This window comes from Athene noctua, chromosome 9 (assembly GCF_965140245.1).
Source record: "Athene noctua chromosome 9, bAthNoc1.hap1.1, whole genome shotgun sequence".
NCBI lineage: Eukaryota > Metazoa > Chordata > Aves > Strigiformes > Strigidae > Athene > Athene noctua.
In genome coordinates, this window is record NC_134045.1 from 24,122,840 (window position 1) to 24,150,800 (window position 27,961).

At 40.0% G+C, this 27,961-nt stretch overlaps 1 protein-coding gene across 1 annotated transcript; it reads right to left on the reverse strand.

Moving 5' to 3' along the window:
* Window positions 1-3,109: 3,109 nt before the first annotated feature.
* Window positions 3,110-27,129, reverse strand: ZDHHC7 (zDHHC palmitoyltransferase 7). The gene is made up of 8 exons (XM_074913203.1): window positions 26,990-27,129; window positions 20,543-20,627; window positions 16,316-16,638; window positions 13,405-13,529; window positions 8,302-8,398; window positions 7,758-7,839; window positions 6,425-6,555; window positions 3,110-5,370 (listed from the first exon to the last, which is right to left on the reverse strand). Exons 3-8 carry the CDS (start codon window positions 16,619-16,621, stop codon window positions 5,194-5,196), a joined length of 918 nt encoding a protein of 305 aa, XP_074769304.1. The 5' UTR covers window positions 16,622-16,638; window positions 20,543-20,627; window positions 26,990-27,129; the 3' UTR covers window positions 3,110-5,193.
* Window positions 27,130-27,961: the final 832 nt, after the last annotated feature.

Consider the following 27,961-nt stretch of genomic DNA (forward strand, 5'->3'; position numbering starts at 1 on the left):
ATATGCTTTTGCTGTAGTTTTATGTAACTTTGCAATGTCTGCAACCTAAACTTCAACGCTCTAAATTAGACCAAAAAAACAGAAGCAAGTCTCCTATGAGCTATTTATTATTTTTAAAAAGAGTTTGCATTTAAAAACTTAATCAGTGGTAGGTGACCAACTATTAACCATGTTACAGCTACTTAAGATAAACCCACTAGATGACTATAGACCCTCTAACGTTCCTAAAGCACAGTCATTGTTTTATGGTGTTTATTTGAAGGAATTGGACTTTATTAGAAGGAATCAGACTTTATTAGAAAGCAGATTGCTGGACTCGTACAAAAGAGGCGCATCTGTATACAATGAACTCCATCAGAGAGCTCTTGAGAGATCAGGAGCATCCGAAGAGTAGGACATGACGGAGAAGTCTTAGTTCACAACTCCATCAGCCCCTGTGCATGGCAAAAATGAGGCGACGGGGCCCGGCTCTGGTTTGGTGAAGCTTATTTCACTAATGCTCGTGAAGCACTTTGAGATCCTCAGATGGAGGATGCTATGGAAATGCAATCTAATTGAAAGAGAAGTTGGGACGAGCACCTGAACTTCCATCAGAAGGGGAATCCTTGGTCTCTCATCCCCTGGGGGAGATATCTTAGAGTTGCCATTCTACAACACAAGGGATCTGAAAACCATTGAAGACTGGGTTGAATTTCACCTAGGATCACGATGTTTTATTTTTCTACTGTCTATGATGAATTTGATCTGACATTATACGCTGATAACTTTGATTTGAAACAGCTATATCTGGAAACCAGGTTCCACTGCAAGCATTCCTGCTGCATGACAGATGCAACTGTACTCGGCTAACATTGCTTCCAGTTCCTCCATCATGTAGATTACATTACTTTTCTAGAAATTAAATGTACATTTATACTCATTAATGGTAAGAAAATACATCTATGGGGGAAATAAATTCCATATTCTCATATTTCACATGGACGATTTGCCTTTTTTTCTTTGATTAAAAACCAAGTTTTCAAGTTCTCCAATGCAAATACCTTAGGGATTTTTTTTTTTTTTTGGTCTAAAATAATCACCCAGGGCTGCAAAGCCCAGCTTTCACTTGAGACTGATGTAATTAACAATCTAAGATATTATCTGATAGAATAAAATTGTTCAGGAACAAGTAGACATTGGCCTCAGCCTCCAGTGTTCAGCAAGTCCGGTGAAGGTTTACAGCAAGAATAATTCACTGTATTAAGGGTCAGAATAGATTCATGGCAAAAAATCTCTTTCTAGCTTCCCTATGTCAAACCCCAGTCTAAATTAAACCAATATTCTCATGCAAACGTATCTTGTAAGTGACTATTTTATTGTATTTCTGCGTTATTGGAATCAGGATTTTAAATGCAGCTCAAAGCCATCATTTAAAAATATTTTATCTGGCAAGATGCCAGCTGCTTTGTCAGGACAAGACGAATCACACATCTCAGGTAATAAAATCTTAACCTATTTCTCTGTAAGTTATCTGTTTCTTTGCCAATTATAACATTTGGCTTTATTAACACTGAATCTGGGTGTTACATTAACTTTAGCCTGCGCTACAGTATGAAGAGAAATTGCAGAAATATTTTGGAGGTGCAAAGTTTCACTTCTGTTATTAAGAAAGTAACTGTGATTGCTTTGATGCATGCTGGCTATTTCCCAGAGCTCTTTCCAAGAGTAATGTGCATTACAGCAGCATATATGCTACTGCAATAGAGTCAGGAAATACTGCAAAACCTGAGTGACAGTATTCCTCCATGAAGAAATTCAGAACACACACACACACACAAAAAAAAGAATGAAAAGTGAAACAAGAAAAAAAATTTAAGTTTCATCGATCAAGAAGCACCAATCCATATTCAACCCCAAAGCACACTGCGTGAATTGAACTGTTACTCTGTTCAGTGGAATAACAATTTAAAAATATACAGAACTGTAATGCTGGTTGCATTTCATTTTAGTGTTATTAACAGATTCAAGACACATTTTACAGTCCAACTTGTGTATTTCAAAGCCTCTTACGCCACTTTCTTTCTCCAATAGCATCGAATACATTCACATGTTAACACAGTGCCAACAGAAAGAAGTGAGAACAATCCCAGAAACACAGGCATAAAGAAGTCCATAAATGAATTTTCTCTCGCTCACTGCTGCCAGCTAAGACTTCAGAAAAGGTTTATGAAGCAACCTCACATTACTACTAGAAATTAAACAAGAAAATAAAAAGGAGATGAATTAGCAGCATCCATCTGCACATAGGTCTGTTCCATTTGGAGAATAAACAAAACTCTTCCCTAAAATAGATGTAAACACAGCACAGCCTAACTGTTGTGGCATACAAATATAATCAAATCATTAACCTGCTTAAACATACAAGCAGCAGCAGCACAGAGTTTATATGACTGTATTTGGAGCTATTTTCTCTACAGAAACAGCAAGTGTGGTACTACACCCAGGAAAGGTACCGGAGTATTTTTTAAGAGTCGTTGCAAAGGGGAAATAAACTGCTTCCAGTTTCTCCCTCTTCTACTGCGTTTGTAAGCCTTGTGTCCTCCTCGCCCTCACCCTTGCTGGGTCACTTGTTGACAAGTATCCGAACTGCTGCTTTCTAGGCTGCATAACTGGCTGTCTTTGGATTTGAAGCTACAGAACTAGTGGCAAAAGTCAACATTTGCAGACAAAAAACTAGGGAGACCTGAGACCTAACCTCTATTTTTCACACAGATACCTTGAAAGTGCAAAGCCCAAGATACTCAGGAGTTTTCAAATCAGGTAGGATTCACCGCCTGTTTCCCACTCGCCTTAGATAAACAGGTACTAATGAGATAAGCAGTTACACCAGAGGATGCAGAGAAGGAAATGCCCAAGATCAGCTAAGCAGACAGCATAGCTCAAAACCCTTAATAAGAAGAGTATTATCTTTAATTTGGAGCAGTATCATCTGTTACTTGATACACATATACATATAAATCACAAGCCAAGGGATGCAAGACCATTACCCTGAAGTTGTTGTCATCTAAATATATGTGCAAATATGCACATATATGTGCAAAAAAAAAAAAAGTGACATCTAGGGCAGAAGTTAATCAACTAAGACTTCAATTCATTACTTTATTTTTTTTTTTTACATTAAAAAAATTACAACGTAACAAGGGTTTGAAAAGCCAAGTAAACCTGATTTCACACACGCACACGTTTGCTAAGTCACAGGGTTCAACCGCTTGAAGTGATATTTTCTGATTTTCATCAGGATATTTTATTAATCAATATACACATTAAGAGCCTCATGACAAAGCCAGACACATTTTTTTCTCCCCGATCTTTTAGATGTGCAACTGAATACGCAAAGATTCTTGTGGAACTTCCAACTTTCCTCTCAGTTACACGAGACGTAGTTTTGTTCATTTGACTGCAATTTCATTGGACGTGTCCACCCAGAAATTGTCCAGTGTTACACACCATCTCCCCCACGCAAAGTGAACATATTACATAGTATTGCACAGTTTTGTTCGCAGGGCCATAGCTAATAAATGGATCCCTTAGTAATCTCACCCACCCAATGGTATAAAACTGATGAAGCTGGAATCGAGATGCCACAAACAGTCACAAAGAAATGGAGAAGCAAGTCACTGAAAAAAAGAAACTATAGCTTCTGTAGCACGTAAACTTTATAATGCAAGATTCTTCAGCACGTTGAACTGCTTGAGGTGGGACAGATCATCAGTGCTACTGGCAAAGCAAAAGCAAGAACAGGACAATTTTAAGGCAAGTCCCAGAACAGGGAGCTATTTACTTTCTAGGCACGATTTCAAGCTATGCATCAAGGCTCCTGCTTTATCCTTTACATTATCAGTAATTTATAGAACAGTTTAACAATAATACAAAAAATAGTCTAAATCTAATTTTTAAAGAATCAACTTCTAGCTGAATTTCGTTACTTGCAGCTTTTATTTCATTACTTGCAGATTTATAAACATTTCTTAGCACTACTGTTGTTTGTCAGGCCCACATAAAGCAGTTCTAGATCTATATTGCTCTCATTTCTTGAAAGTAGTTCTGGTTGGAAAATGGTTAAATTCAAAATAATTGCTTCTATTACAGATCTTTCTACTTTTAAGCTCCGTTTTACTCGAGAAAGAGGCAACCTCCCTCACTCCTCTGATGCCTTTGTTCAGGGGATCACGAAGTTAACAGCTTTCCTTCTATGAAAAGTCTGCACAATAAAAAAGGGGCAGAGCAAGACCTTACAAAGACAACTGGTTTTAGTTAATTAACTCCAGCCTGCAGGACGTTCATTTCAATCCCACAGAGGATGATACAGTCACTGGTCCCACTTACCCCTGCACAGAGGACTAGATATAATCCTCAGACACCTACACTTAAGTTCCTCTAGAATCAATGCATTAAGAATTGGAGATGCATAACCGAGGGCAGAATTTGGCCCACAGCTGTTAGTTACAAGTGTTGTTTACTGAAGGTTTAGAACTTACCTAAATGCCATATGAGATTAATACTGCCAAACACAAGACATGCTTTTGTGAGCCTGGGAAGACATTTGGCAGGGGTGTAACAGTGCCTCTGATGTGTTATGCTGTTGTGTGCACCAGTCCTTGGAATCACTTGCATATGAGGAATGTGTGCCTGAAGTGGGACACAAGAGTACAGCTCTGTTTATTAGGACAAGCTGAACTATAAATTAAAACTGAACAAACCACTATTCCCTGAAAACTGGATTTAGAAGGCTAGGTCTCATTTGAGATCCATTTTTCACCATAATGCTCCTCCTTATGATTGACAACTGCACCTAAGTATATACTTTTTATAAAAACACACAGGTAATTCCCCAAACATTTATCAAATAAAAAGGGTTTAACAAAAACGGATAATTAATCTCATAAAATAAATTACAGTAGCATGACAACATTTGGCTTCTTTAGTGTGACCACGTGCTTTTCCCTTGTTATCTTGCTGTTAAGACCATTGCAGATCCAGTTCATGTCTCTGAAAGTTAATGAGATGTCTGTGACAAGAAACGTATAAAACTCTGCTTGCTACAAGCAAATGTCTGATATCAGTTTCACCTGGTCACAGATTATATGTAGACAGCCTTCTCTGGCCCCAAATAAATATTATATAGTATTCTTGCAAGTTCCAGCATAATTAGACTCAAACAGAAAACTCAGGTCCTCCTTTCTTTGCTCTCAGTAGAAGTCGCCTGATTCGAAATCCTGCAAAAGGATTGATCCACAAGAGTGAAGGTTGACCCCCAAAAACAGATTTCATTCCTTCCCAGCGTAGTCTCCGCTCCCATGTTGGCTTTTCACTCTTCAGTCTTTCAATCTCCTGTATATAAACAGACATGCAGTGACACACTAAGTCGGAAGTTTAGTGAAGTCTAACAGCAGTTATCAAAAATGATTACTATTTTGCGTTGTTTTAACATATAGCTAGTGAGATGATTAGTTTCTTACTGTTACTTGTTTAGTAAGGAAGAAACAAGAATAGCTGATTTAGTCCTGTGGGTGCAGGGCAGAAGACTTAGAACACAAAATGTGTACAAGAGGGTTGGTCTACCTCTACCTCTTCCCCTCTCAAAGTAAAAGACAAAATGACCAGCAAAGCTGATGTTACAGGAGAGGATCTGCAGGCAATATACCTACACTAGAAGCTGTTTATTCAGTTAATGAAACCAGACAATAAGGCTTCCAAGAAGGCTTTTGTACTGCAATTACCGAAGCTAGGCTTACTCTCCCACATGCATTATTCTGATGATTATTTTTTGTACTTCCCACTAATGAAGGCTCAATATTTACCAGTTGTTTTTCCACAGTTACTCTTCAGTACAGAAGTACACTTTTAAACAGTGTCACTGAAGAGCCACAAGATTCAAATTCCTTACGTTTCCAGTCAATTATCTGTCACAAAACATCCTCTCAAGGCTTAACACTGCAGATCTAAGGGCATGGGAGCCAAAGGTCTACACCACAGTTATACTCGAGTAAAGTATATCAAAGTAGAGGGAAGTGTGAAGGGTTGATACAGGGATAACTAGTTTAAGTGTAGACCTGAGAAAAGCAGACATTTCTCATGACACCTATCAGGAGTTTCTGATGGTTGAAAAGTCTAAGTCCAAACTGAAGTCAGAAGCTGTGCAATCTTTGTAATTTAAACCCTAATTATAAAATTTATGTCAGAAAAGCAAACAATGCAAGAACTGTTAGAATGCAAACCTCAAGAAACTATTTCAATCTTTACAACTGCAGAAAATAAAAACGATGAATTATTTCAGATTCAGGGTTTTTTCCAAAATAAGAGCCTTCCCTCCTGCAAATAAACCACCATCTAATCACATCTTCCTAGAAGAATTATTAGAGCACACAAAAACAGAGGTCTTTACCGTTTCATCATTGCATATTGAGTGGATTTGGGTGCCAAACATGACTGCAGTAAAAGTGAGAAACAGAAAACCCTCAAGGCACAAGAAGATCATCAGGATCACAGTTACAGGTGGGGAGAAGTCACTGCATTCTGTGAAAACGATATATGTAGTTATAAAAAAAACCCAAACAACCTAAAGAGCACATTCATACTGAGACATCCCCTCTTCAACAAAAACAGCAATAAAAGCTAAGCACCTGATACTCGAAACAGTATTTCACAATTAAAACAAATTTCTAATTTCTAGCACTGCGGCAGCTTAATTTGCTGCCCAAGGAAATAAAGAATTCTAAGGAAATAACAGTTTTGGCATCCATAAAGCATATGGTACCGCACTACTGCAGTGCTGCCTCAGTATTCCAAGGATATCAAATGTTTGCATGTGAAACAATTTAAGTACTCAGAACTGCACATATATAAAGATGAGAACAGCTTGAAGTTTCATGCATGACAAACACTCTAGAAACCATCACCACTGTCAGCTCTGACTTGCTAGTTAATCCAGACATGCCATTGTCATTCCATTGCTTTATTTTTATTTTTTTTTTAATTCACCAGAGTAACCAGGTTCTGATTTACAGTCGCATCTCTGGATATCCTCTGATCAGCTGATTAACTCAGAGTTAAACAAAGAGGATATGGGATAATATACAGGAAGCAGAATGTTCAAGTGAAAAAAGGACTAAGATTCCATCCATTTAATGGAATATTCAGCAAAAAACAGTCACATGGATTCCCCTGTTGCTTCAGGTACCAGGAAGAACACATGATCAACCATCTTCTGCCAAACGCACAAGATCAGAATGAGCTCAGGCATTTTGGAACATTAAGAAGTGCAAGTCAGAGGCCTAAGCAAACAACTGGGACAGATTAGGAAATTTCTTTTCTAAGGGACCCCCACAGTTGGCTCCAATAACAGAATGCAGGAGAAATTTGTTTAAGTTTCGGTTGCTGTTCACAGAACTATGGGGGGACACACAAAGCCCAGCTGGCAGTTTCAGGTAATACAGTGCTGAGGTGGTTGAGGACCAGCTACCTGTTTCCTTCCTATTACAGAGGCAGGAAATTTTTACTATGTGGGAAGGGAGTGAGAATGCCCTGGACAGCCACAGCTCTCACAGTGAATGTTTTAAAAAGAGAGAGGTAAACAGGTATGAAATATTTTCAGGACCTCACTTTAAAAATATTGAAGTCCTGTAATATTTCATACATGGGACGGAAATAGGTGGAACACTATGACTTACCCTTAATATCTGCTAGATTATGACAGTGAAAGTTAAGTATTTGCTTACCAGTCCACTGCCCTCGGACACAGGAGAAAAACTGAAACCCACACAGTATGAGCGCATGAGCTGAAATTAGGGCTATATACATCTGGAAATAAGAGAGAGTGCTTACTTTTGACTGCTGCCAGGTAGTAAACCAGACATTCCTTTCATCCAGCCTTCACCACTGCACAGCGAATATACTTTCCTATTTCAATTTGCAATTCAATACAATGATGTAAAAAAACAAATTCTAATTAAGCTTGAATCTAAAAATGCGGGCAACAATGAAAGTTTACGTGTCATTTCACTAACTGTTACTATATAAAAGACAGCAGAGTTAAGATAGTTTAAAATAACAGCACTTTACAATACTAAAATGAGTATGAGTAGAAATATCTTCCTGCTTGGAGACTATCTTGCATAGAATGGAAAAAAAACCCCACCAAAACAACAAACACCACAAAAAAATTTGTGCCCTTAAGCCATTGCTCCCTAGTAAGCACAACCAAAATCATTACAATCAAGGTAGATTCATACTGAGGTAAAGCTGCTGTTGATTTTCACTTACTGTAAACAGAACAAAAAATCTCTGATTTTTCTCTCCCACACAGTTATTCACCCACGGGCAGTGGTGATCCATCTTTCGAATACATCGTTTGCAAATACTGAAGGAAAGGAAAAGAGATTTCTGTTGAGAAACAACACTTCACATTTTAATGCAGAAACAAGGGTACCCAGTGGTCATAAGATGATGTGCTGAAATCTTTCTTGACAAACTGCAAGCAGTGATTTTACTTGCATTTTTTTAAAGAAACTAATTGCTCATTTACAACTCAGCTTTCGGTTGTTACAAAACTGACTGAACATAAGACATTCTTCACATAAGAAAAACAGTATTAATATGAGAATCATTGCATATCCAAACACAGTCAAGCAAATCCAATAACTTGTTTTAGACACTTGTGGCACTGAACGAGCAAAGTGTGTGGTTTTGTTTTTTAATTTTAGTTGTTTTTTACTTTTAAAAACCCCCTTCCCTTCTGAAGCACTTTTTTTAGACAAAGCAATTATTGCAAGTTTACAGACTTTCTAGTTGTAAATTTACTTTGGGACTCAGAAAAAAAAAATTTTACATCTTCAAGAGAGAAATTGTCGCTCTTGAGGTTTCAAGTGACCATACAATTTTGAACATATACAGTCAACATCTCAACTAAGGAACAGCTCAAAGTCACACTTCACTTCCTCAACATAAAACAAAAATATTGAAACTATAAGCAGCACTCATTCTTTGCTTACTTGTTAATAAAAACTTGAACACTACTGAGTCAAGGTTATTTCCAGAAAGAAAATTCAAATATTTCAATAACTCCAGTTTACATTCTAGGCCATATAGCACCAGAGGGTTCATCTCTCTTACATTCAGTTCCATCTGCAGCCAAACATGAACAGTTATACAAGAGAAACAGAACACTTGCAACATGTGTTGAAGTTCTTCCATAAATCAATAGCTCAAGTAATGCTGATACTTCATTTTCCTAGTTTTGTATTTAAGATAGCCACACTCTCAAAGCATTCCAGATTTTTCTGCAGAACATCCAAAATATTTATTTCAGGAGTTACAAAGCAAAAAAAAAAAAAGCCTAAAAAATGCAACCATGATTATTCAAATTCCTTTATTTTTAATGCATGCTTATTTATGTAGGTATCTGTGAGTGCTGCAGTGACAAGCTACGAAGCAAAGCTAGACGATTGTCGCTGGAGTGAGGAAAAGGGTGTGTGTGAAGGGGAAATCAATGCTCTGAGGCATAAAATAATTTTTAAGTCATCCCATATGCATGATTATAAGCTAACTCAGAAGAGGCAGAACATACTCCTGCACAGGTTTTATTAAAGAACCCCTAATCTCTCACTGCTCCTCTGAAGCCATCATATAACCCAGCCCCTACTTTCCCACTGCTTCTCGTTTAATGGACATTAAAGACGATTCATTCTCTGATGCAAATTACTTTTTAAATAGTGCCAGTTACACAGGAAAATCCCAATACCATAACTAAGCACTGTGACCATTCTCTAGTGCAGAAGAAACAGGTATCATTCAAGAGAAGGCATTCAGAAAGCTCTCCAAGAGATTTTCATTTCACAGCCTCCTACCTTTAAGTTCAGCCCTTCATTAATTTCCCGAGCTCTGGGGGAAGGTGAGCTAATTCCAGTTACCACAACCATGCAAGCCTCCTAACGCAACACAGAATACACACTGTCACTCTAAAAAGGATATTAATGTGAAGTACTGAGTAAAATCATATCCAGACTCAATCAAGCCAAACACTGGAGGATATGAGGTTGGCAGGACTCACTTTTGCTCATTCAGTATTTCTCACAAGCCCACGCAGAGCTCTCTCTCCAAGACATCAGATGTCTGGAACCCTGCCTTCATTTCTAATCTCACACCACGATTCAGTGAACACTTCCAGCCATCAAACTTACAGCAAAGCTTAAAACAGTGGTTCTGCCTTCTTCCTGTCCCCATCACTTGTATTCTACTCCTTCCCCTGCCCAAGCACAGATGTGGCAAGAGTTTGGGGAAGTCACTGTGTTACCTGCAACCTGGGACCCTTCAGTGTGAAGAACACTCACGCCTTGCACAAGAGGAAGGAGCAATCTGGGAGTGAGAACAAGCAGCTGTGGACAAAGGAAGGTCTTCTCCAGCTTGGCCCTGCTGCTGAATGCTGCTCAGGCAACTGCAGGTTCAATTAAAGTTTTGAATGCCAAAGATAACATTCAGATACGGCTAATGGCTTCAGAGAAATTGGTCTGGATACCAGAAATTCACAGGAAGACTGATGCAAACATCTCAGTGACTTGATTCTGAATAACAAATGTAGGCACTCAGAATAGGCTAGAAATAATGGCAGCTGTGCTCCATTATATAAAAACCGCATTCACTCAGGATAAGCCGCCTCTTTATGCTGAAAATGTTAACTCCTTAGTAAAATATCAGTTTAATGTATTTTGCTGAGGCTAGATATTTAGCTGTAAATAAAAGTTTGGGTTTTTTCCCCCATCGCTAATGCGTATTATGAAACTATTTTTCTTCCTTAAAAGAACTTCTGCTGCAGTGTTGCACAACAGTTTTCATAACTACATCATAAGAGTCTCTTCTGTTAATAATTTACTATTCAAAACATACACTGTGGCTTTGAGTGTAAGTATTTCCCAATAGGAACCAACTTCAATTTCCATTTTCAAGCCTCTTCTATCAGCAAATTGCCACTTTGACTCCTTGGGACCAGCCCATCCTTTTAACGTCCTTGGAGTGGGTTTGTAAGCCAACAAAAAGTTGGCAGTATAATCAAACGAACCTTTTTTCTATTCAGTGAACTTCTGCAGTGCTAAACCTATGGCAAAGAATCAGATTCTGGTAGCTGGTTTACCTGTCTATGCTGTATGTATTCAATTTTCAAGAAATTACGAAAAATTCCTTTGTTTTTCTTAAGTAAGCAGCAACTGCTATTATCATGTATCATACAAGTAACAGAAACAAAGACAATTAAACCAGATATCCAACTGCTGAGAAAAACACGACAGCGGGCATACAAAAGGATAGCACATACACTTTCAGATGTTCTGCAAAGCCAGCTATGCACTGTGCAAGCACCAAAATGCGTCCTTTGCCCTTACGTGGAACATCTCACAGCGTATTTTATTATACCAAGGCATAAAAAGTAAAACAATTCACAAGACAGGCAAAGCCAGGTCCCTAAATCAGTGGTTAGTGAAAACAAACCTTTTGTAAGCATCACAGATCTCCTTCATTGTAGACACTACCCATTCTTGCTCTAACAATAAATATAATCCAAATTCTTGCTATAAACAACGTATTTGAAGTCCCTACTTAAGTTTATTTTTATTCTTCTTCCATGAAGAAATAATTTTGTAATCGACACTGCCTTAACTGGGATCACAGGCTACTAGAACATCCAAGATAATAACTCAGTGCCAGCTGAGGATGAGGGCCCAGAGGCCCCCAAGGGACTCGGCAGGGTTTGTCTGAAGCATCGACAGCTGTTAGCCCCAGGTCTCAGAGGTGAGCGCTGCCCACGCAGAGCCATGCAGCTGCAAGGGCTCCAGGCTCTCCAGTACTCCAGCTTTTTGTGTTCATATGCAGAGTTCAACATGTGTTCATCTGGGGTCACTTCCAAATTAGTAAATCCTATCGGGACTGAAGATGTGAGAAACACTTTACAAAGACACTGGCAAAGTCTCTGCAGGAACCAGACTAAATCCGAGATGAGAAAATGAGCAAGATCCAACCTAGGTTCAGCAGAGGCTCTCGGGTGTCCCTCCAGTGCACCCCGTGAATGCAGGGCCGGGGCATGGGAACAGACCGCACAAAGCTGGTTTGGATCCCCAGAGATTAACAGCTTATATTCTGCCACAAAAAAGCAGCTGCACTGCTTCCACCCCCAGGCCCACCGAGCAAGTGGCACAGCTTTGCTCACGTAACGCTCTACCCGAGCTAATAAAGCTAGCCAGAACCCAACTTGCTGCACAGGAAGGCAGGCCTGGTACCTGCATCCAGGCAAAAAACTAACCTACAACATAGATAAACTAACTGAAGATAATCCTATACTTGACTATTTATACATGAAACTTTTCCCTTCACACTCCAGATACAAAAACCCACTCGCATCTGAGAGAAGAACAAGATTTCAGTGCCAAGGCGGAGTATTTATAATGGAAATAGCTTCTCAGCCATAACTTTCACACAGATAAGTGACATACACGGAGACATTTAATTTAGAAACCACAAATTTACAGAATAATTTGAGAGTCCTGACAAGACTTCACTCTGTTCTTTTGACGGGCACTAACTCAGAGACTTAAATTTAATACGCCTCACAATTCAATACACATCACTCCTCGCACCTAGAGAGAGCCACCAGAAACATTTACATACTTATGTAAGTCTTAATTATGCAGGCATATCTATTTTCAACTCTCACACAATAAACATTAGAAATGCATATCCACAGTGCCTGAAAACTCAAAAGATTGAGAATTAATTAAAAACGGATAAATTTACTATCTCTTCCATAACGTGTTCAGTTCAAATTATTATCACTTCCGTCCTTATTAAAACTAATCTTCAATAAGCAGAGGTACATTTAACCCACGATGCATAAAACTTTGGGAAAATAAGCTGCCAATTTACGTAACAAAATGACGCACTATGAAGACAAGACGACACAAATTAAAGTGATAGCTTAAAACTAATCTCTATTTTCTTAAATTAAGATTGCAGAGTCATTTCTTAAATCACCTTCTGTAAAAAATGCCCTTGAGATTCTTCCCCTTGCCCTGCATTATCAACAGTATGGCACAATAGTTAGAATGATGCACAGGAAAGAATATTTGCAAATCAAAAAAGGATTTAAGATACCTCAGTATGATTATTTTTTAAAAATTCCTGAGTCTCTTGCTTCTTTTCCCTCATCCACATTCATTTTTTGGCTACAGTATATTCTATTTATAAAATACTCTGCAATGTATGAACTTAAAAGTTTATTGGATACCAAAAGAAATTTGGGGGAAAAAAATTAACACGTAAGTATCAGGAAGATTATTCCAAGACTCAATATGCATAACTGCTTTAAAGAAAACTATGGCATACCTGCAGTGGTGTGCACGTTCAGGTTTGATACTACAGCACTTTGGACATTTGTAGATCACTTCTCCTGGTTTCAGTTGCAAATTATCCATGTATTCTTTAGTGGCATTTCCTTTGGGTACAGCCCCCTGAAATCATTTCAATTAAAGGAGAGAAAGCTTCTTAAATGGTATGAGAGCATTTAAAAATACATTTTATAGACTTTATACCAGTAATCTCAGGATAACTGCTGAAATAAATTCATTTATTCAAAGCTAGTCCGCCATAAGCCAGAATCATTTCCAAATGAATAAATTACTTCTGCTTGACCTCCAATTCAGTTTCATTACAGCAAGACTCATCTATGGCCAAGTATTAGCATAACTCTGAGAGAATCTACTGTCACCAGCATACATAAAATGAAGAGGAAGACATCTTTACATGCAGGTAAGAGCACTACAAGTGCAATATTTGCGGAGAAGTTACTCTGAACAAGCACTGCTAAAAGAGACGTGCTTTCTTACAGCAGCATATGTTAATTGTTGTGACATTCGATTATTAGATCAAGCCACCCACAAAAGTGAAATCTGCAACAACTGCTTGAAAAATGTAATTTCAACTCTCTGAATCCAAGATTTAGCCATCTGCCCCATGTACACAAATTTTTGATAACCAACTTTTCCTTTATACTTAAGCTTTTAGCTTGGACACTGTCAGCATGAACCACCATTGGCTTCTTTATTCTACATCTAGCATCCTCTGCTGCCCTCTGCTACTGTGAAAGTTTGTATAGCTATATGGTAAACAGCTGAGGGAATAGATCCAGGAGAAAAATAACCCATCAGGAAAAGAAATTAGTTTTTAGTGATTAGCTCTCTGAGCTGTTCAGCACCGAGCTGCATTAGCAGCTGTTTCAGCACAATGAGGAAGATGATGAACGGACAGGAATAGTAGGCAGGATTGCTTCTTCCAGTAACAATATTAACGTAGGGCCTGCCGAGAACAGAATCTGACTTTCGATTAGTAAGAAGAAAATAATGGACAATACCACTGTCACCTTGCTTATTTATAGAGCTAAAGGTTTATCTGTGACAGCAGTGATTGTGAACTGGGATGTGAAATGAAAGTGCAATGGTCTTTCTGTACCAACTCCTCCAGGCCAGCACTTACTTCACACAGGGACAGCCTTCTCCAGGTTGGCTTAAATCACCTGCAACATTCCAGAATTATTTCCTCATTCAAAAAAACCCCACTGGCAGCATCATCACTTTACACAGACACCTTAAGGAAGTTTTCAGGACAGACTTAAGAAACCAGCAGGCACTTCAGATACAATTGCAAAACACTTCTGTACTTAGGCAGAAAGTTTTTGTTGCCTATGGCCTGGAATAACAATCTTGTGTTTGTATTGCCCAAGACACAGCCCAAGTTCTGCCCCAGACGAGCTCCAGCTAAGCGGTGCTTCAAACCTGAGCCAGGTGGCCTCTGCAGGGGTACGAACCGAAAGCCAGTTTCTTGAACACTCGTTGCTGAAGTGTTTTTTGCAATGTGAACGTTCTCATTGAAGTTAATACTTTGGTGTAAACATGGTGAATTATTTCAGAGAGAACTCCTAAAGGACAAATTTATCCTGTTGCAGGTAAATATATGCTTATAAAACACATCTCACATTCACCTATTCCCCTGTCACTAAGGATCACAACTTCAAGCATCCTTTTAACATTTTGCTGATAAAATTATACTCTATTTCAAAAACATCTTTCATAGTCTCAGTTGGTCACCAATTCCTTTCAATGAAAAATCTATTTTTACACTTTAAGAGTAAATTTAATTTATATATGTTTTGAGGCAGTTTATTCCTTTTTTTTCCTTCAAGCTGAGTTTCTATCACACAATTGTGTTCCATTCTGGGAATCAGCAGGAAAGGAGTGGAAAAAAAAAGGTAGTGATTCATCTCAATTTCTATCATGCTTTATCCATAAAGAACAACACAGATCTAGAAAGACACACAGTTTTACCAGGACGTATTTTTAAGCAATCTATCCTTAAACTATTAACCTTCTTAGCTGTCACAGTCTGCACAAGTCATAACATTTTATCATTGGGTGTGGACTCCGAAGTAAATCAAAGACCTAGAAAACCATTAACTACAACACCCTTCTGTTTTTCTGAATGCTCCCATAACTTCTATATATGCTGATGCTGTCTCAAAAATCTGAAGAAAATAAATGTTTTTCACCTCACCCCTCTCTCTCCAGATATATTCCATTAAAAAAAAAAAAGTAATAGATTTTAGTACAAAATAAGCAATTTCCTGAACTCCTGAATTGAAAAGTCTGAAGAAATTAGTACTTTCAAGACCTCTTACACCTACTGTCCCAATGTGGGTTCAGCTTAAATCTCCTTTCCCACTGACTCCAAACACCTAAACACAACAATGCAGGACAATAGTTATTACTTTATGCCACTGTGTGACTGAGGTTTTTCAGCACGTCTACCTCTAAAAGTTCTTTCGTGCACCATAAATGGAAGATACATTTCAAATAATACAACAGGATGGAACTACAACTTCTTATGAAGTTTTGAAAATGTATTTGAGGAAAAAAAATACAAAAAATTGGGAGAGGAAAGACTGAAGCTTTATCAGCTTCAAGAACCTGGGTTAATATTTTACAAATAAACTGTATTGCTCATGAGCGTACCTCTCCTTTATAAATTAATTTTATACTGCCTGCCCCTCAAGTCAAAAATTATTTATAGTTTCATTAACAGAACAACAGGAAAAGTACAGGTATCATCCCTTCCCCTTGCGGGTTTTGAATCTAACACTACTTTTCCTAGCAGGAGAAGACTGGTACCACTTCTCCAAATTTCTCTGCAGACGATGAGCTACGTGAGAGAACAATCCAAGGTCAAGGAACAATCTCATACTTACTGGATCGGTTAGCATAGTTCTCAGATGCGATGACAAAGCTAGTACTGCCAAGCAGTTAAAGAGTACACCGTTGATCACAGAGTACCAAAAGTCTTTGGAAGGCAGCAACATGACAAAAGTCACTACGAAGTCTGCATAGACAACCAGAAGCCATGTCATTATAGCACAGACCATACCACAGCCATCTCGGATGAACCAAACCCTCTCTGCCATGTCGGCCTCTGAGGAAGAGGAATCGTAGCTGTCATTTTCAGCCAGAAGCGGGTGGTGCTCAACATCACGGAATCTGTGCCCTGATGACTGCATGGTTTTCTGGCCTTGCCCTGCAGGAATCAAAGATACCATTATTATGCATGAGGAAATCGGAAATAGAGGTGGCTCTCATTTTTCATTTCTGTAAGATAAAATATATCAAAGTTTAAAATAGATTACTGATTGTTTTTTTAATCTAAATCTGAATTCTGTGACTACATAGAAACCAAATGTTTCTGTAACCAAATGATACTCATTTACAAATTCTCATCAACAATTTTGTAAGCCACTTACTCAGTTTTATAATCCCGTAACCTTTTTTTTTTTTTAAAAAAAAAGTCCTTGTATTGGGTTTTCATGGCAAGGTTTTGGTAGCGAGGGGGCCTGTGGAGGCTACAGTGGCAGCTTCTGTGAGAAGCTGCTAGAAGCTTCCCCCATGTCCAACAGAGCCAAGGCCAGCCAGCTCCAGGATGGACCCACCGCTGGCCAAGCTGAGCCCATCAGCGACGCTGGTGGTGCCTCTGGGAAAATGTATTTAAGGAGGAGAAAAAAACCTGCACAACTGCAGACTGGAGAGAGGAGTGAGAACGTGTGAGAGAAACAACTCGTCAGCCACAAAGGCCGGTGAAGAAGAGGGGCAGGAGGTGCTCCAGGCGCTGAAGCACAGATTCCCCTGCAGCCCGTGGTGCAGCCCCTGGGGAGGCAGCTGTGCCCTGCACCCATGGAGGCCCACGGGGGAGCAGATCCCACCTGCAGCCCGTGGGGGACCCCACGCCAGAGCACGGGGACGACCGAAGGAGGCTGTGACCCCGTGGAGAGAGGAGCCCACGCTGGAGCAGGCTCCTGGCAGGACTTGTGACCCCGCGGGGGACCCACGCTGGAGCAGCCTGTGCCTGAAGGGCTGCAGCCCACGGGAGGGACCCACGCTGGGGCAGTTCAGGAAGAGCTGCAGCCCGTGGGAAGGGTTCACATTGGAGAAGTTCGTGGAGGACTGTCTGCTGTGGGAGGGGCCCCAGGCTGGGGCAGGAGAGGAGTGTGAGGAGTCCTCCCCCTGAGGAGGAAGGAGCAGCAGAGACAATGGGGGATGAACTGGCCACAACCCCCATCCCCCTGTGCTGCTGGGGGGCAGGAGGGAGAGAAAAATCAGGAGTGAAGTTGAGCCCAGAAAGAAGGGAAGGGTGAGGGGAAGGCATTTTAAGATTTCGTTTTTATTTCTCATTACCCTACTCTGATTTGATTGGTAACAAATTAAATTAATTTTCCCCAAGTTGAGTCTGTTTTGCTCGTGACAGTAATTGGTGAATGATCTCTCCCTGCCCTTATCTCGACCCACGAGCCTTTTTATATTTTCCCTCCCCTGTGCAGCTGAGGAGGGGAGGGTTAGATAGAGTGGCTTTGGTGGGCACCTGGTGTCAAGCCAAGGTCAATCCACCACAATCATGCAACTTCAATGCTCAACAAAGGGACTTTAGAATAGTTTCATTTCCATCTTGCTGTACTCGTAAACCATTCTTCCTCTTTTGTCAAAAATGCAACCTCTTTCTTTTATCTCACACTAAAACGGCAAAGTGTTCATTAAATTACAGCTCATGTTTCTCGGAAAACACCAAATTATGGCACCAGACTGTTGACTTTTCATAGCACTTGACTTCCAGCAACCCAGGGAAGAGCAGAAGGGAAAAACAGAATGGAAATAAAGCTGTTCTAGTATATTGTTCACAACAAAAAACGCAGTAAGTTAGAAAGCAGCTAAATTTGTTGACAAAAGTACTATTGTGTTGGAAAAACCACAAACCTGTTGCAAAGATACAATGGATAACTTACAGAACGGTCTCAGATCAGACCATACTTAAGGGAAACAAATGGTGGTGGTTAAATTAGCATGGCAGTGGATTACATGAATCAGATTTCCAAAAACACATTCATTTAATTTCATGAAAGCTCTTTTAGGGCTTTGTTGTTGTTCCAAGGTGGAACAAAACCAAGAGCTGAAACCTTAATAGTTTTCATGAAAACAGAATTATTTTCCAGACACCTCTAACAAGCAAAGATATAGAATGGCAGAACTGAAGTGTTATCAACAAACAGGAGACAAAATAAAGCTTAAACGTTATGCATCAAGAATAGCCTGCGACTTTAAAAGTATATTGTGTTCTAAAAATCATATTGATTCATGCTATTAAAGGCCATGGCTGAGAGAAACTTGAAAGCATTTATATTGATTGATGACAACCACGCAGGAGTCTCCATTTTTTCCCCTTATTAATGGTAGCCTATGACTGGTAGGAATGATGGCACTCCAATTTACATCCCAAGACCTTGAATATAGGATCACTTTGTTAGTCTAAAATGGTGCAAAGTTACCATTGCCAGGTAAAGAAACTCACTCAGAGATAGTTTTCAGATGAAACTAGGTATTTCTAAACCCTTTAAAAAACTCTCAGTTCTATCAGGAACCAGATAAACATACTCTGCCCAGTAAATCTTTCTGAATCTTAAGCCTTAATGCTGGAACTAGGCAGGAATAATACAAGACATGAAATGAGAACTACTATATGCAGACTGTAGTGCAGAGATCCCAGAGCAACAGATAAAATAGCTCGTTGAGATACAGGACACAGTTCAGCGTGGGCTACATTCTCTGCTTGTGAAACAGAACAAACTGAAACACAGCTTGTGGCTAACAAGGCAACGTTACAATTTCTACTAGTTACACTGTGTTTTCTATACACCCATTGGGGTTTTTCGCTTTGTCTTTTTTACACAAAAGTCCCCTTTCTTACCAGAATATGCCTACTAAGCCATGGATGAAGGTAGCCACATACTTGAAAAACACTTTAAAGAATAAACTTCACCCTCCTTAAAAGCAATTCAAGCTTAACCTAACCTAGATAAGGTCCTCTTTTTCAGCCACTTTAAATTATCCTAATCTTTCTAAATGTTTACAGTTAAAATTAATTTCAATAGAATTTTAGAACTTCAACAACTTGTGGTCAAGACTTGAAAAAGAAAATTCAAGTTTCATGAAGCCTATACAATTAGCAGCTAGAACATGAAGATAACTAGGCAAATCAGCTATTATTTAATCAAAAATGGGCATATAAAACTTTTAAGAAATGTTATTGTTTAACTTTGTCAAAAAAAAGGACCCACAAAAACATATGCACAGTCAACTTTCAACTAAGCCTTTAAGTATATGAAGAGCTGACAGCCAAGCAAAGTTATCACACGCACAAAATACCCAACAAACACTCTAAAGAACCAAACTTCTAAAGACGTAAGCAGCAGTACTGCAGACACAGTCAAACACAATGCATTTACATGTTGGCATTTCAGCAGAATATTTTTTTTCACTGCCAAATTCTGTTTTTCTTAACTCAAATTTAGGGTTAAATTCAACCAAATTTACAACAGCAAAAGTACTAGCGCTTCCCTTTTTTTTTTTTTAAGAATTCTTTTTTCCCCAATTCTATCTTTTTGTTCAAAAAGTCAATACGTAAGTAATTTGGAACTTTTTTTAAAAGAAAATGTCTTTTTTTTTCCCATCAAAGTTTAGAAATCCCACTCCTTCAATACATCCTGCTGCACAGATGTTTTGAAGTATCTGAGAGGAGCCAATGCATCAAAACCAACATCCCAATTGTGAAACTTCCTATAGAACATAAATCTGGAATTCCTTCTAGCTAAGGTGCAATAACTCAGGCGAAGAAATCTACAACTATTTTTCAATCAAGGCAAGTTTTCAGCTGCTCAAAACAACAAGTTACCTTAAATCAGAACAGACATCAAGATTTTGAAAAAAAAAAAAAAAGATATTTGGGTATGTCATTACAAATATGAATTTTAGATCAACTCTGCAAACAGTTCCTTCAGCATACAAATAAAATGGCACAAAATTACTGTATTCATTTTGCTTAACTGTATTAAAGACAAACAAGAAAATTTTTAGCACAACAGAAAAAAATCCCCACATACCTCACAAATATTTTTATGTTATTCTGACATCATGTCCTTCCTTTGGGCTCTCCTAGGCTATTCACATAGTTATATCTGATGTAATCTGAAAAGACATCATCAACAAACTGATTAGCAAAGCACTCTTGCTTCATCAGGAAAATAGTGTTAAGCACAAATAATATACATAGATAGTAGCACTTTGAAATATGCTGCGTGTAGTTACAGCAAACGAGATTCTGATCAAGAGGAAAAATCTCTTAGATTAAGCTATCAAAGAACAAAAAAACCCTCTAAGCAGTGTTTTGAGTAATATTGTTTCTGTCTTGTTTAATTGTTTTTTAAGATGAGTTGGATATCCAGATTTTAGCACTACAAACTAATGTATCCAAAGACTTTTTCCTTTTGGCACTCCTGTATGATTAAGAGCTGGAGTATGCAAGAAATAATAATCTCACTTGATTGTCTTCAGAGATTACAGCAAGGTTTTTGGTACCAGGTTATTAATAACGAGCATGCATGCCTACCAGTATTTTAATAATTGTTAGATAATATAGGAAAGAAAGATTGTTTTAACTCTGATTATTAGACCAAACTATGGCCAATTTAAAATAAAGAAGCTACTCATTCCAGAAGCTATTTGCAAAAGAAAACAGCCCACAATTCTGCCAAAGGGAATATGTACTTAGAAAGTTTTCTGTGTTAGAATTCCACCATATAGGCAAATAATTACCATACGACCGACGATATACAAATCAGAATAAGGACTAAAACGCTAGCATAACCCATTCTAACCATGCTTAATTTTACAATACAAATGTTTCACAAGCTTGAATACCATTCCTTCCTTTTCACAAGGACCTAACACTCAAATCCAACACAGACTGCGCAAGGTAAGAGAACGTCAGTAGATGTGCAGAAAGCGTAGAAGGTTTCCCTTTTCATAATGAAAGAAGAGGAAAAGGAAATTAATTTAGAAAACCAGGTACTTCAAAGCCTGAAAGTTTAGCAGTTAACTTTTGGAAACCATGACATGGCATTTAGAGGAGGACTGAAGCATAAAACCTTCCGTGAGATGTTTATTTGCGGAAAAGAACAGAAGAGGGACGGACCCGAATTTCTGACTGGAAAAGTTAGCGACCACATGCATGCTGCACAGAAAGTGCTGCTGCACTGGCTTCTGGCAAAATAAGTTGGGACCCCTGTTCCGCACAACGCTGACTGCCATTGCCATTCTCTCACCCAGTCCTACTGCTGCAAACGCTAACATCTGTCTGGCAATTAAATCCCCAATACGTGATCAAGGAAGATCTTCTTGCTTGGTTTTATATGGTACAGAATAAAATTACTACCTTGGAGTAAGGAATTTCAAATTTGTTTCTGACTGAAGTCGGCTAAAGAAGCACCTAGGTTTATTTCTTCAGTTGGTTTATTTTCTAGTGTTTAAAATAAGCTTTGTGACATGGAAGCTTCACTCTTTTAATTGGAAGTTTAATTTAAATTTTAATATATTTTGAGAGTAATGTAAGGATTCTGACATTTAATGATGGAATTCTTCAGTACACATGTTCAAATTTTCCCAAATCAAGGGGAATTATACCAACGCAGACCTCCCCTGGAAATAAGAAGCCTCTTGTCTTATTTAAACTCATTTATATATTCTATTGCAAGCCTAAAAGGTAATGCAAATGCTTATTATGCACATATAATTGCACAAAGCTACTGATTGCTTCCTGTTTTGCTTTATAAATAAGCTTTTATATTTTTGTTAAACAAGTTTCACAATATTGTGAATTCCACAATCACTAAGTTGTCATCCACATGGCATTTTGTGGAAGCCAAGAAAGAAACACACAAGAAGGCAGGTTGAGTGTATCACATTAATTTGCAGTGTCACCCACCCATTCTCTGCCTTGAAGATGACAAGCAATAGAAGATGACATGTTAAGGCTCTGCAGGTGAAATATTAAAGTCAGAGTCATCATTTGAAATTGTTAACAGAGAATTCATTGACAAGACAGGGACATGAACTGTTCAGTCAGTTCCCTAATCCTAAATTTAATTCTGTGCAAAATTCCAGCATTTATCGTAGCCTCACAAGTTATTGGTTTACGTGGAAGTGCCATCACAGTTCAGTTTTTATGAGAATAATAGATTTAGTCATTCTCATGTGCTTTCTCCCTCCCCTGCTCCTGTGTGTTGTTCTCCTCTCCAGCTGCCTACACCATTACCCCCTACCTTGGTCCCCTGCAAGGGGAAAAGGATCAATGTTTGAAAAGCACTTAGGACTTTATGAAAAGCTAAGCATCCCCACTGAGATGCTCACAGCTTTCCTCTAGACTATTAATTTATTTGCTTCAATGCCTGTCCTAACCAAATTTACATTGAGCCTTTGTTGTGTACTTAAAGCACAAACCTCCAGAACAAAGCATGACACTTTGATGTGTCAAGCAACAGTTTTTCATTTGACTGTTTAAAAATCTTTATCTAGCATTGGAAGATACAAATTATCCAATGTTTCATGCAAAATATAATGTGTTTGCACAGGTGATTATACTAAATCTGCTGCTGTTCTGCTCTTAGGAGTTACTTCGAATTCTCAGGTTAGGAATGTCTCATCTGACCTGCACCTAATGAAATAGAATAGTTAATAGTGAATAGTTAATGAAATAGAGACCCAAAATGCAGATATATTATTGGAATAAAAAACCCAACTCTTGAAGACGTTGCTTTATAAACTTATGATCATTGGAAAGATGGTCTTGTAAAATGACCGTGCCTAAGATGTTTTTAGTTTTCTAATGGAGCTAAAGAAGATCCACTGCAACAGCAAATTCCTCTTCTCTAAGTTTACTAGAAGGTTACCACAGGCATTAGGAAGATGAATGAAACAACCACTGTATCATGAGGCCCCTGTGCTAGTTAAATAAAAAAAAAAAAAAAGGGGCACTTCAGGGTTAAGCAGAGTCCTCTTCCCTGCTATTTTCTGAGGAAGAAAGGAAAAACGTTGTAGGAAAATATCTAACTTTTTTTTTTTAAAAACAGATATACAAATAAGAATTTATATACAGACTAAAAATCCATCAGCTGTGAAAGCTTAAATATTTTTTGGTTGCTTTTTCCTTCAAGTTATACAACGGGCAGTTCCTAAAATTCCTCATGTTTCAATTAGAACAGTAAAGAGAATGCTTTTATTTAAAAATTTCAGATTGTGTACTGATAAGTCAGTAGTTGTAGGGACACTAACAGGTACTGCACACTAACATAATAATACTGCAGCTATTATGTACACCGGATTTAAATCCTACCTAGAAAGCACAGGATCGATGGCAAATCACAATCACGGAACTGCAGTCTCATTAAAAGTTTACAGTGTAAACATTAACTTCAGTAACTGCAAAAAAATTTAAGTAAACCAAATGAGCACACCTACTATCACATCCAATTCCATGGGCAACGTGGACCATTCGCTGTGACAGATAAATAGCCATCAGATAATGTCTAGACATAATCACGCCTAATTTAGGTGAACAACCTACTTTTTATTACAGATACATGCAATCCAAACTGCAAAGCCATTTAATAAGTAAACTGTGGCTTGTTTCAACTTCTTAGGGACTGGTCTAGCAAACAACCTCATAGTAAACACATAAAACTACTCCAGTAACCACATCAACCAGTAAACCGCACTGAAAAGCCTCTAGCTCAGCCCCAGCAAGGGCCTAGCTCCGCACAAGGAGCCCTCTGCTACGTTCAAGACTGACCCTTCTCAGGAACCACAACGTATGAGAACGGCCAGAGTAGCAAGGATTCAGAAGACCCAGTCCATCATCTGCAATCCCAGTTTAGCCCTGACAGACTCAACTTTTGCTATCGGTAATTACAAAGACATATGCCCAGTGTCAAGAATGTGGGACATATGTAACACAGTGCCACACAACTCTGGAAAAAAGAGCAGCTGAAATCGCTTGTGATGGCAACCCATGGTACAATCCCAAAGTGTTGTTATCAGCTTAGCCCCAAACCTATCTCATATCCTCAGTGGCACAGCTCATCATCTCCCTAAAACCTTATTGCTTTTGCTCTAACTTAATGTATTTCTCATCATATTTATCTCATGAACTCCCTGTTTGTGCCTTGTAGTCCTTCTTTGTACTGACCCATACCTGCTGTTGCACAGGCACACAGTGACACTTTACAGTGGAAACACCTCACTGATGTGATGCTTTTTATACGCAAACACCCAGCAACATGTTCCAGAGACAGCCTTCAGGGAGTACTTATTTAACACAGTCAAGTTTCAAGTTATTGTGATGATTCTCCTTACCCTAGTCTCTTATACAGCAAGTGCCAGGCTGTAGGAAAACACTGGAATTGTTTCTTTTCAGCTTTGAAAAGAGGATGGGCTGCTTCTAAATAATCCCAGAAAAGAGATATATAGAAGTACTTAAGCATAAGCATGGATGTCTTAATAAGAAGCTGGTCATCTAATTACTTACGTCTTTATGCCAGTAGCATCTTTATAAACATCCTCAAAACCCAGCAATGAAAATTCAGGGTAAAACAAGTTATTCAAAACATCAAAACTTCAAAACTAATTTATGCATGTCTTCAGGACACACATTTATAGAAAGTATTGAAGAGCTTTGCTTTCTATCAGTGATAAACTCGATAGATCCGTGATACCAAGTCACTTTTCCATAAGCACAAAAATAACATCAGAGACGTTCAGCAAGGTATCTTTTTGGTAACAGTTCTTCCCCCACAGATGTGGAAGTCAAAGAAAATATGCTTCACAAGACTCTGGTACCCAGCAAAGATAGACATTATCTGATAAACGAAGCGTTCACTAAACTACAACTGCAAGGACAGATGCTTCTGGATTAAAGAACAACCTTTACTTGAGAGGAGGACATGAACACAGTCTACGGCTGGGCTTTTGTATCTTACCTCTTTGGGCCACAAACTCAAACTTAGATTAGACTCCAGAAAGCTAGATGTTTAAACCAGTATCAGTACTGTCAGGTGAAAACTGAAAGTTTTATTCCTTTGCCAAGAGCAACTGGATGAACCACATTCTGCTTCAAAGTTTAATTTTTCAATGCCAAGTTTTGCATTCACCACTACACACTATACCCTCACACTCAACTGAAGATAGCCTGGCTATCACATTTACTGATTGCACTGTGGTATCGGGCTGGCAAGCACATTTTTCTGTCAGTAATTAATATCCACCTGTGATTCTTCCTTCCAGGTTCCAAAAAGTAATGTCATAGATCAAAGCTGAACTATGTTCACTAGAAAATTTCAATATCGATTAAAGAAGTGCTAAAGCCTTTGTTTCAATGGTTCCTCATATCAAACACATACAAAGCCCGACACTTCCCCTATATTCTTCATCTTCAGCCTTTCAACTGCTGCAGAATTCTATCAATTTACTTCCTTAAAAGTTCTGTCTTTGTAAAAGGCATTAAAAAAATCAGATATATACGATACAAAAGACACTATGTTAAAGCAAAACCGAGAAAGTTCAGAAATGAAAAGCATTACCAATTTCTTTTAGTCACAAAGAGCTTCCAGCTATTTAATCTAAACCCACTAAAATTTCACATCAGTTTCATCTACTAATGAATCAGTGTGACTCTATCTGTAAATTTTCAAAGTCAGGGAATACCCATTTGAAAAGATCTAATGTAAGTCTGTTAATGTGAACAGTCACATTGACTTCAACCTAATTATGTCTTCAGCAAACAGTTACATCACTGTAATTCAGCACCCTGATACCATTATACAACTGTATATGTAGTGTAGAAAATAGCCACTGATTTCCCAATCCTTTTTTTGCAGCACAGATCACATATGTGCGGTGCTGTACGAATCTACCCTCTCCTTTTTCAGAGTGTGAACTATTTGCATTCCCACTTCCCGTAAGCACTGTTCTTCCCTCCTGGAGAGAAGGAAAACCAGCACCACGTAAATCAGCAAAACTCCCTAGAGTGTAGGACATCACTGCAAAGAGCGGGGTGTCAAGTGACTGCTGCTCCTTCCCCTTTCAGCTTCCCACGGCGGCAGCTGAGGCTCTACAGCCCAACCGCGCTGGGGCACAGGGACACTTCCATGCACTTGTCTCCATGGCTGCTGTCAGATGTTTTTTTTTTTTTTTTTTTTTTTAAATAACCCGAAAAGAAGCAGGCGAACAGCCGAGACCTAGTAACACCCTCTTCAGGACTGACACCGAACACCGCAAGGACGGAGGCTGACGGGGCGCGCAGCCCTCAGCCCGACCTGCCCCACGAGAGGAGGCTGATCCCCGCTAACCTTCCCCGCTCGTCCTTCACCGGGGCTTGACCGGGCCCCCGCGAGGGCCATGGGGGTAGCGCAGGGGAAGCCCGCGGCGGCGGGCGCCCCGAGGGGACCCGGCGCGGTGAGGGGACGGTGGCCCGGAGAGGGGAACGGGAGCGGATTTACCTCAGCGGCGGCGGCCCCGCTGCCCTCAGAGCTGCGGCTGGCGCCGTGCCGGCGCCGCGGTGGGCCGAGCCGGGGCCGAGCCCCCGCCGCCGGACCGCCGCCGCCACCGTGCCCGCCGCCGGTCGCTCCGCGGAGCCGAGGACTCCCGGAAGCGCGAAGGGCAGCGCCGCAGGAGGCGGAAGCCGGGCGGCCCGCACTGCGCAGGCGCCGCGCCGGGCGGGGCCGGGCCCTGGGCCGCTCTGCGCAGGCGCCGACAGGAGGAGGCGGGAGGGGGCGCGGGCCGCGCTGCGCATGCGCGCTGCCCGCGGGCCGCCCTGGGCCGGAGGGCGCGAGGCGCCTCAGGGCGCGAGGCGGGAACCCGCGACTCGCCGGCCGCTGCGGCTGGGCCGTTCCCCCCCCCCCCGCCTCGGGTGTTCAAAGACTCATCGTTTAAGGATAAAATTGCATTCGCAGGTGACCCTGGGTCACAAGCGGTCGCCGAGGGAAGATGCGGGGCCTGCTGACGGGGCGGCCTCTGCCCCGGCCTAACGTTAGCGGGGGGCCCAGCCCGCGCCCCGAGGCCGCGGTGTCACGGCTTCCCCAGGGGGTACCCCGGGCACAGCCCCGCCACCGGCACTGCAAGCCAGCAGCAGCACGTCTGCCTGCACCTGCCATAACTGAACACCCAGCCGGTGGGTTTCGCTTCAGCGCTTCCCTCGAGGGTTTTTGCTTCACACCTTTTCCTGCTCGTACTTCATCGCAGCCCCTCGCTGCTTCGCAGAGTCTCAGGAGGGTGATTTAGCACCTAAGTCGCGCCTGTTCAGTGGCCGTGTACTGAATTTGGCCAACCTAGGCTTCAACATTAGTAGTTAAATCAGACAAATTGTCTTGGATGGAAATACTACTGCGTGACACTCATTCAGAATTTTCCACAGCGCATTAGGAAAAATATACACTCGGTATGCAAAATAGCAAACCTCGCAGCGTGTGAGC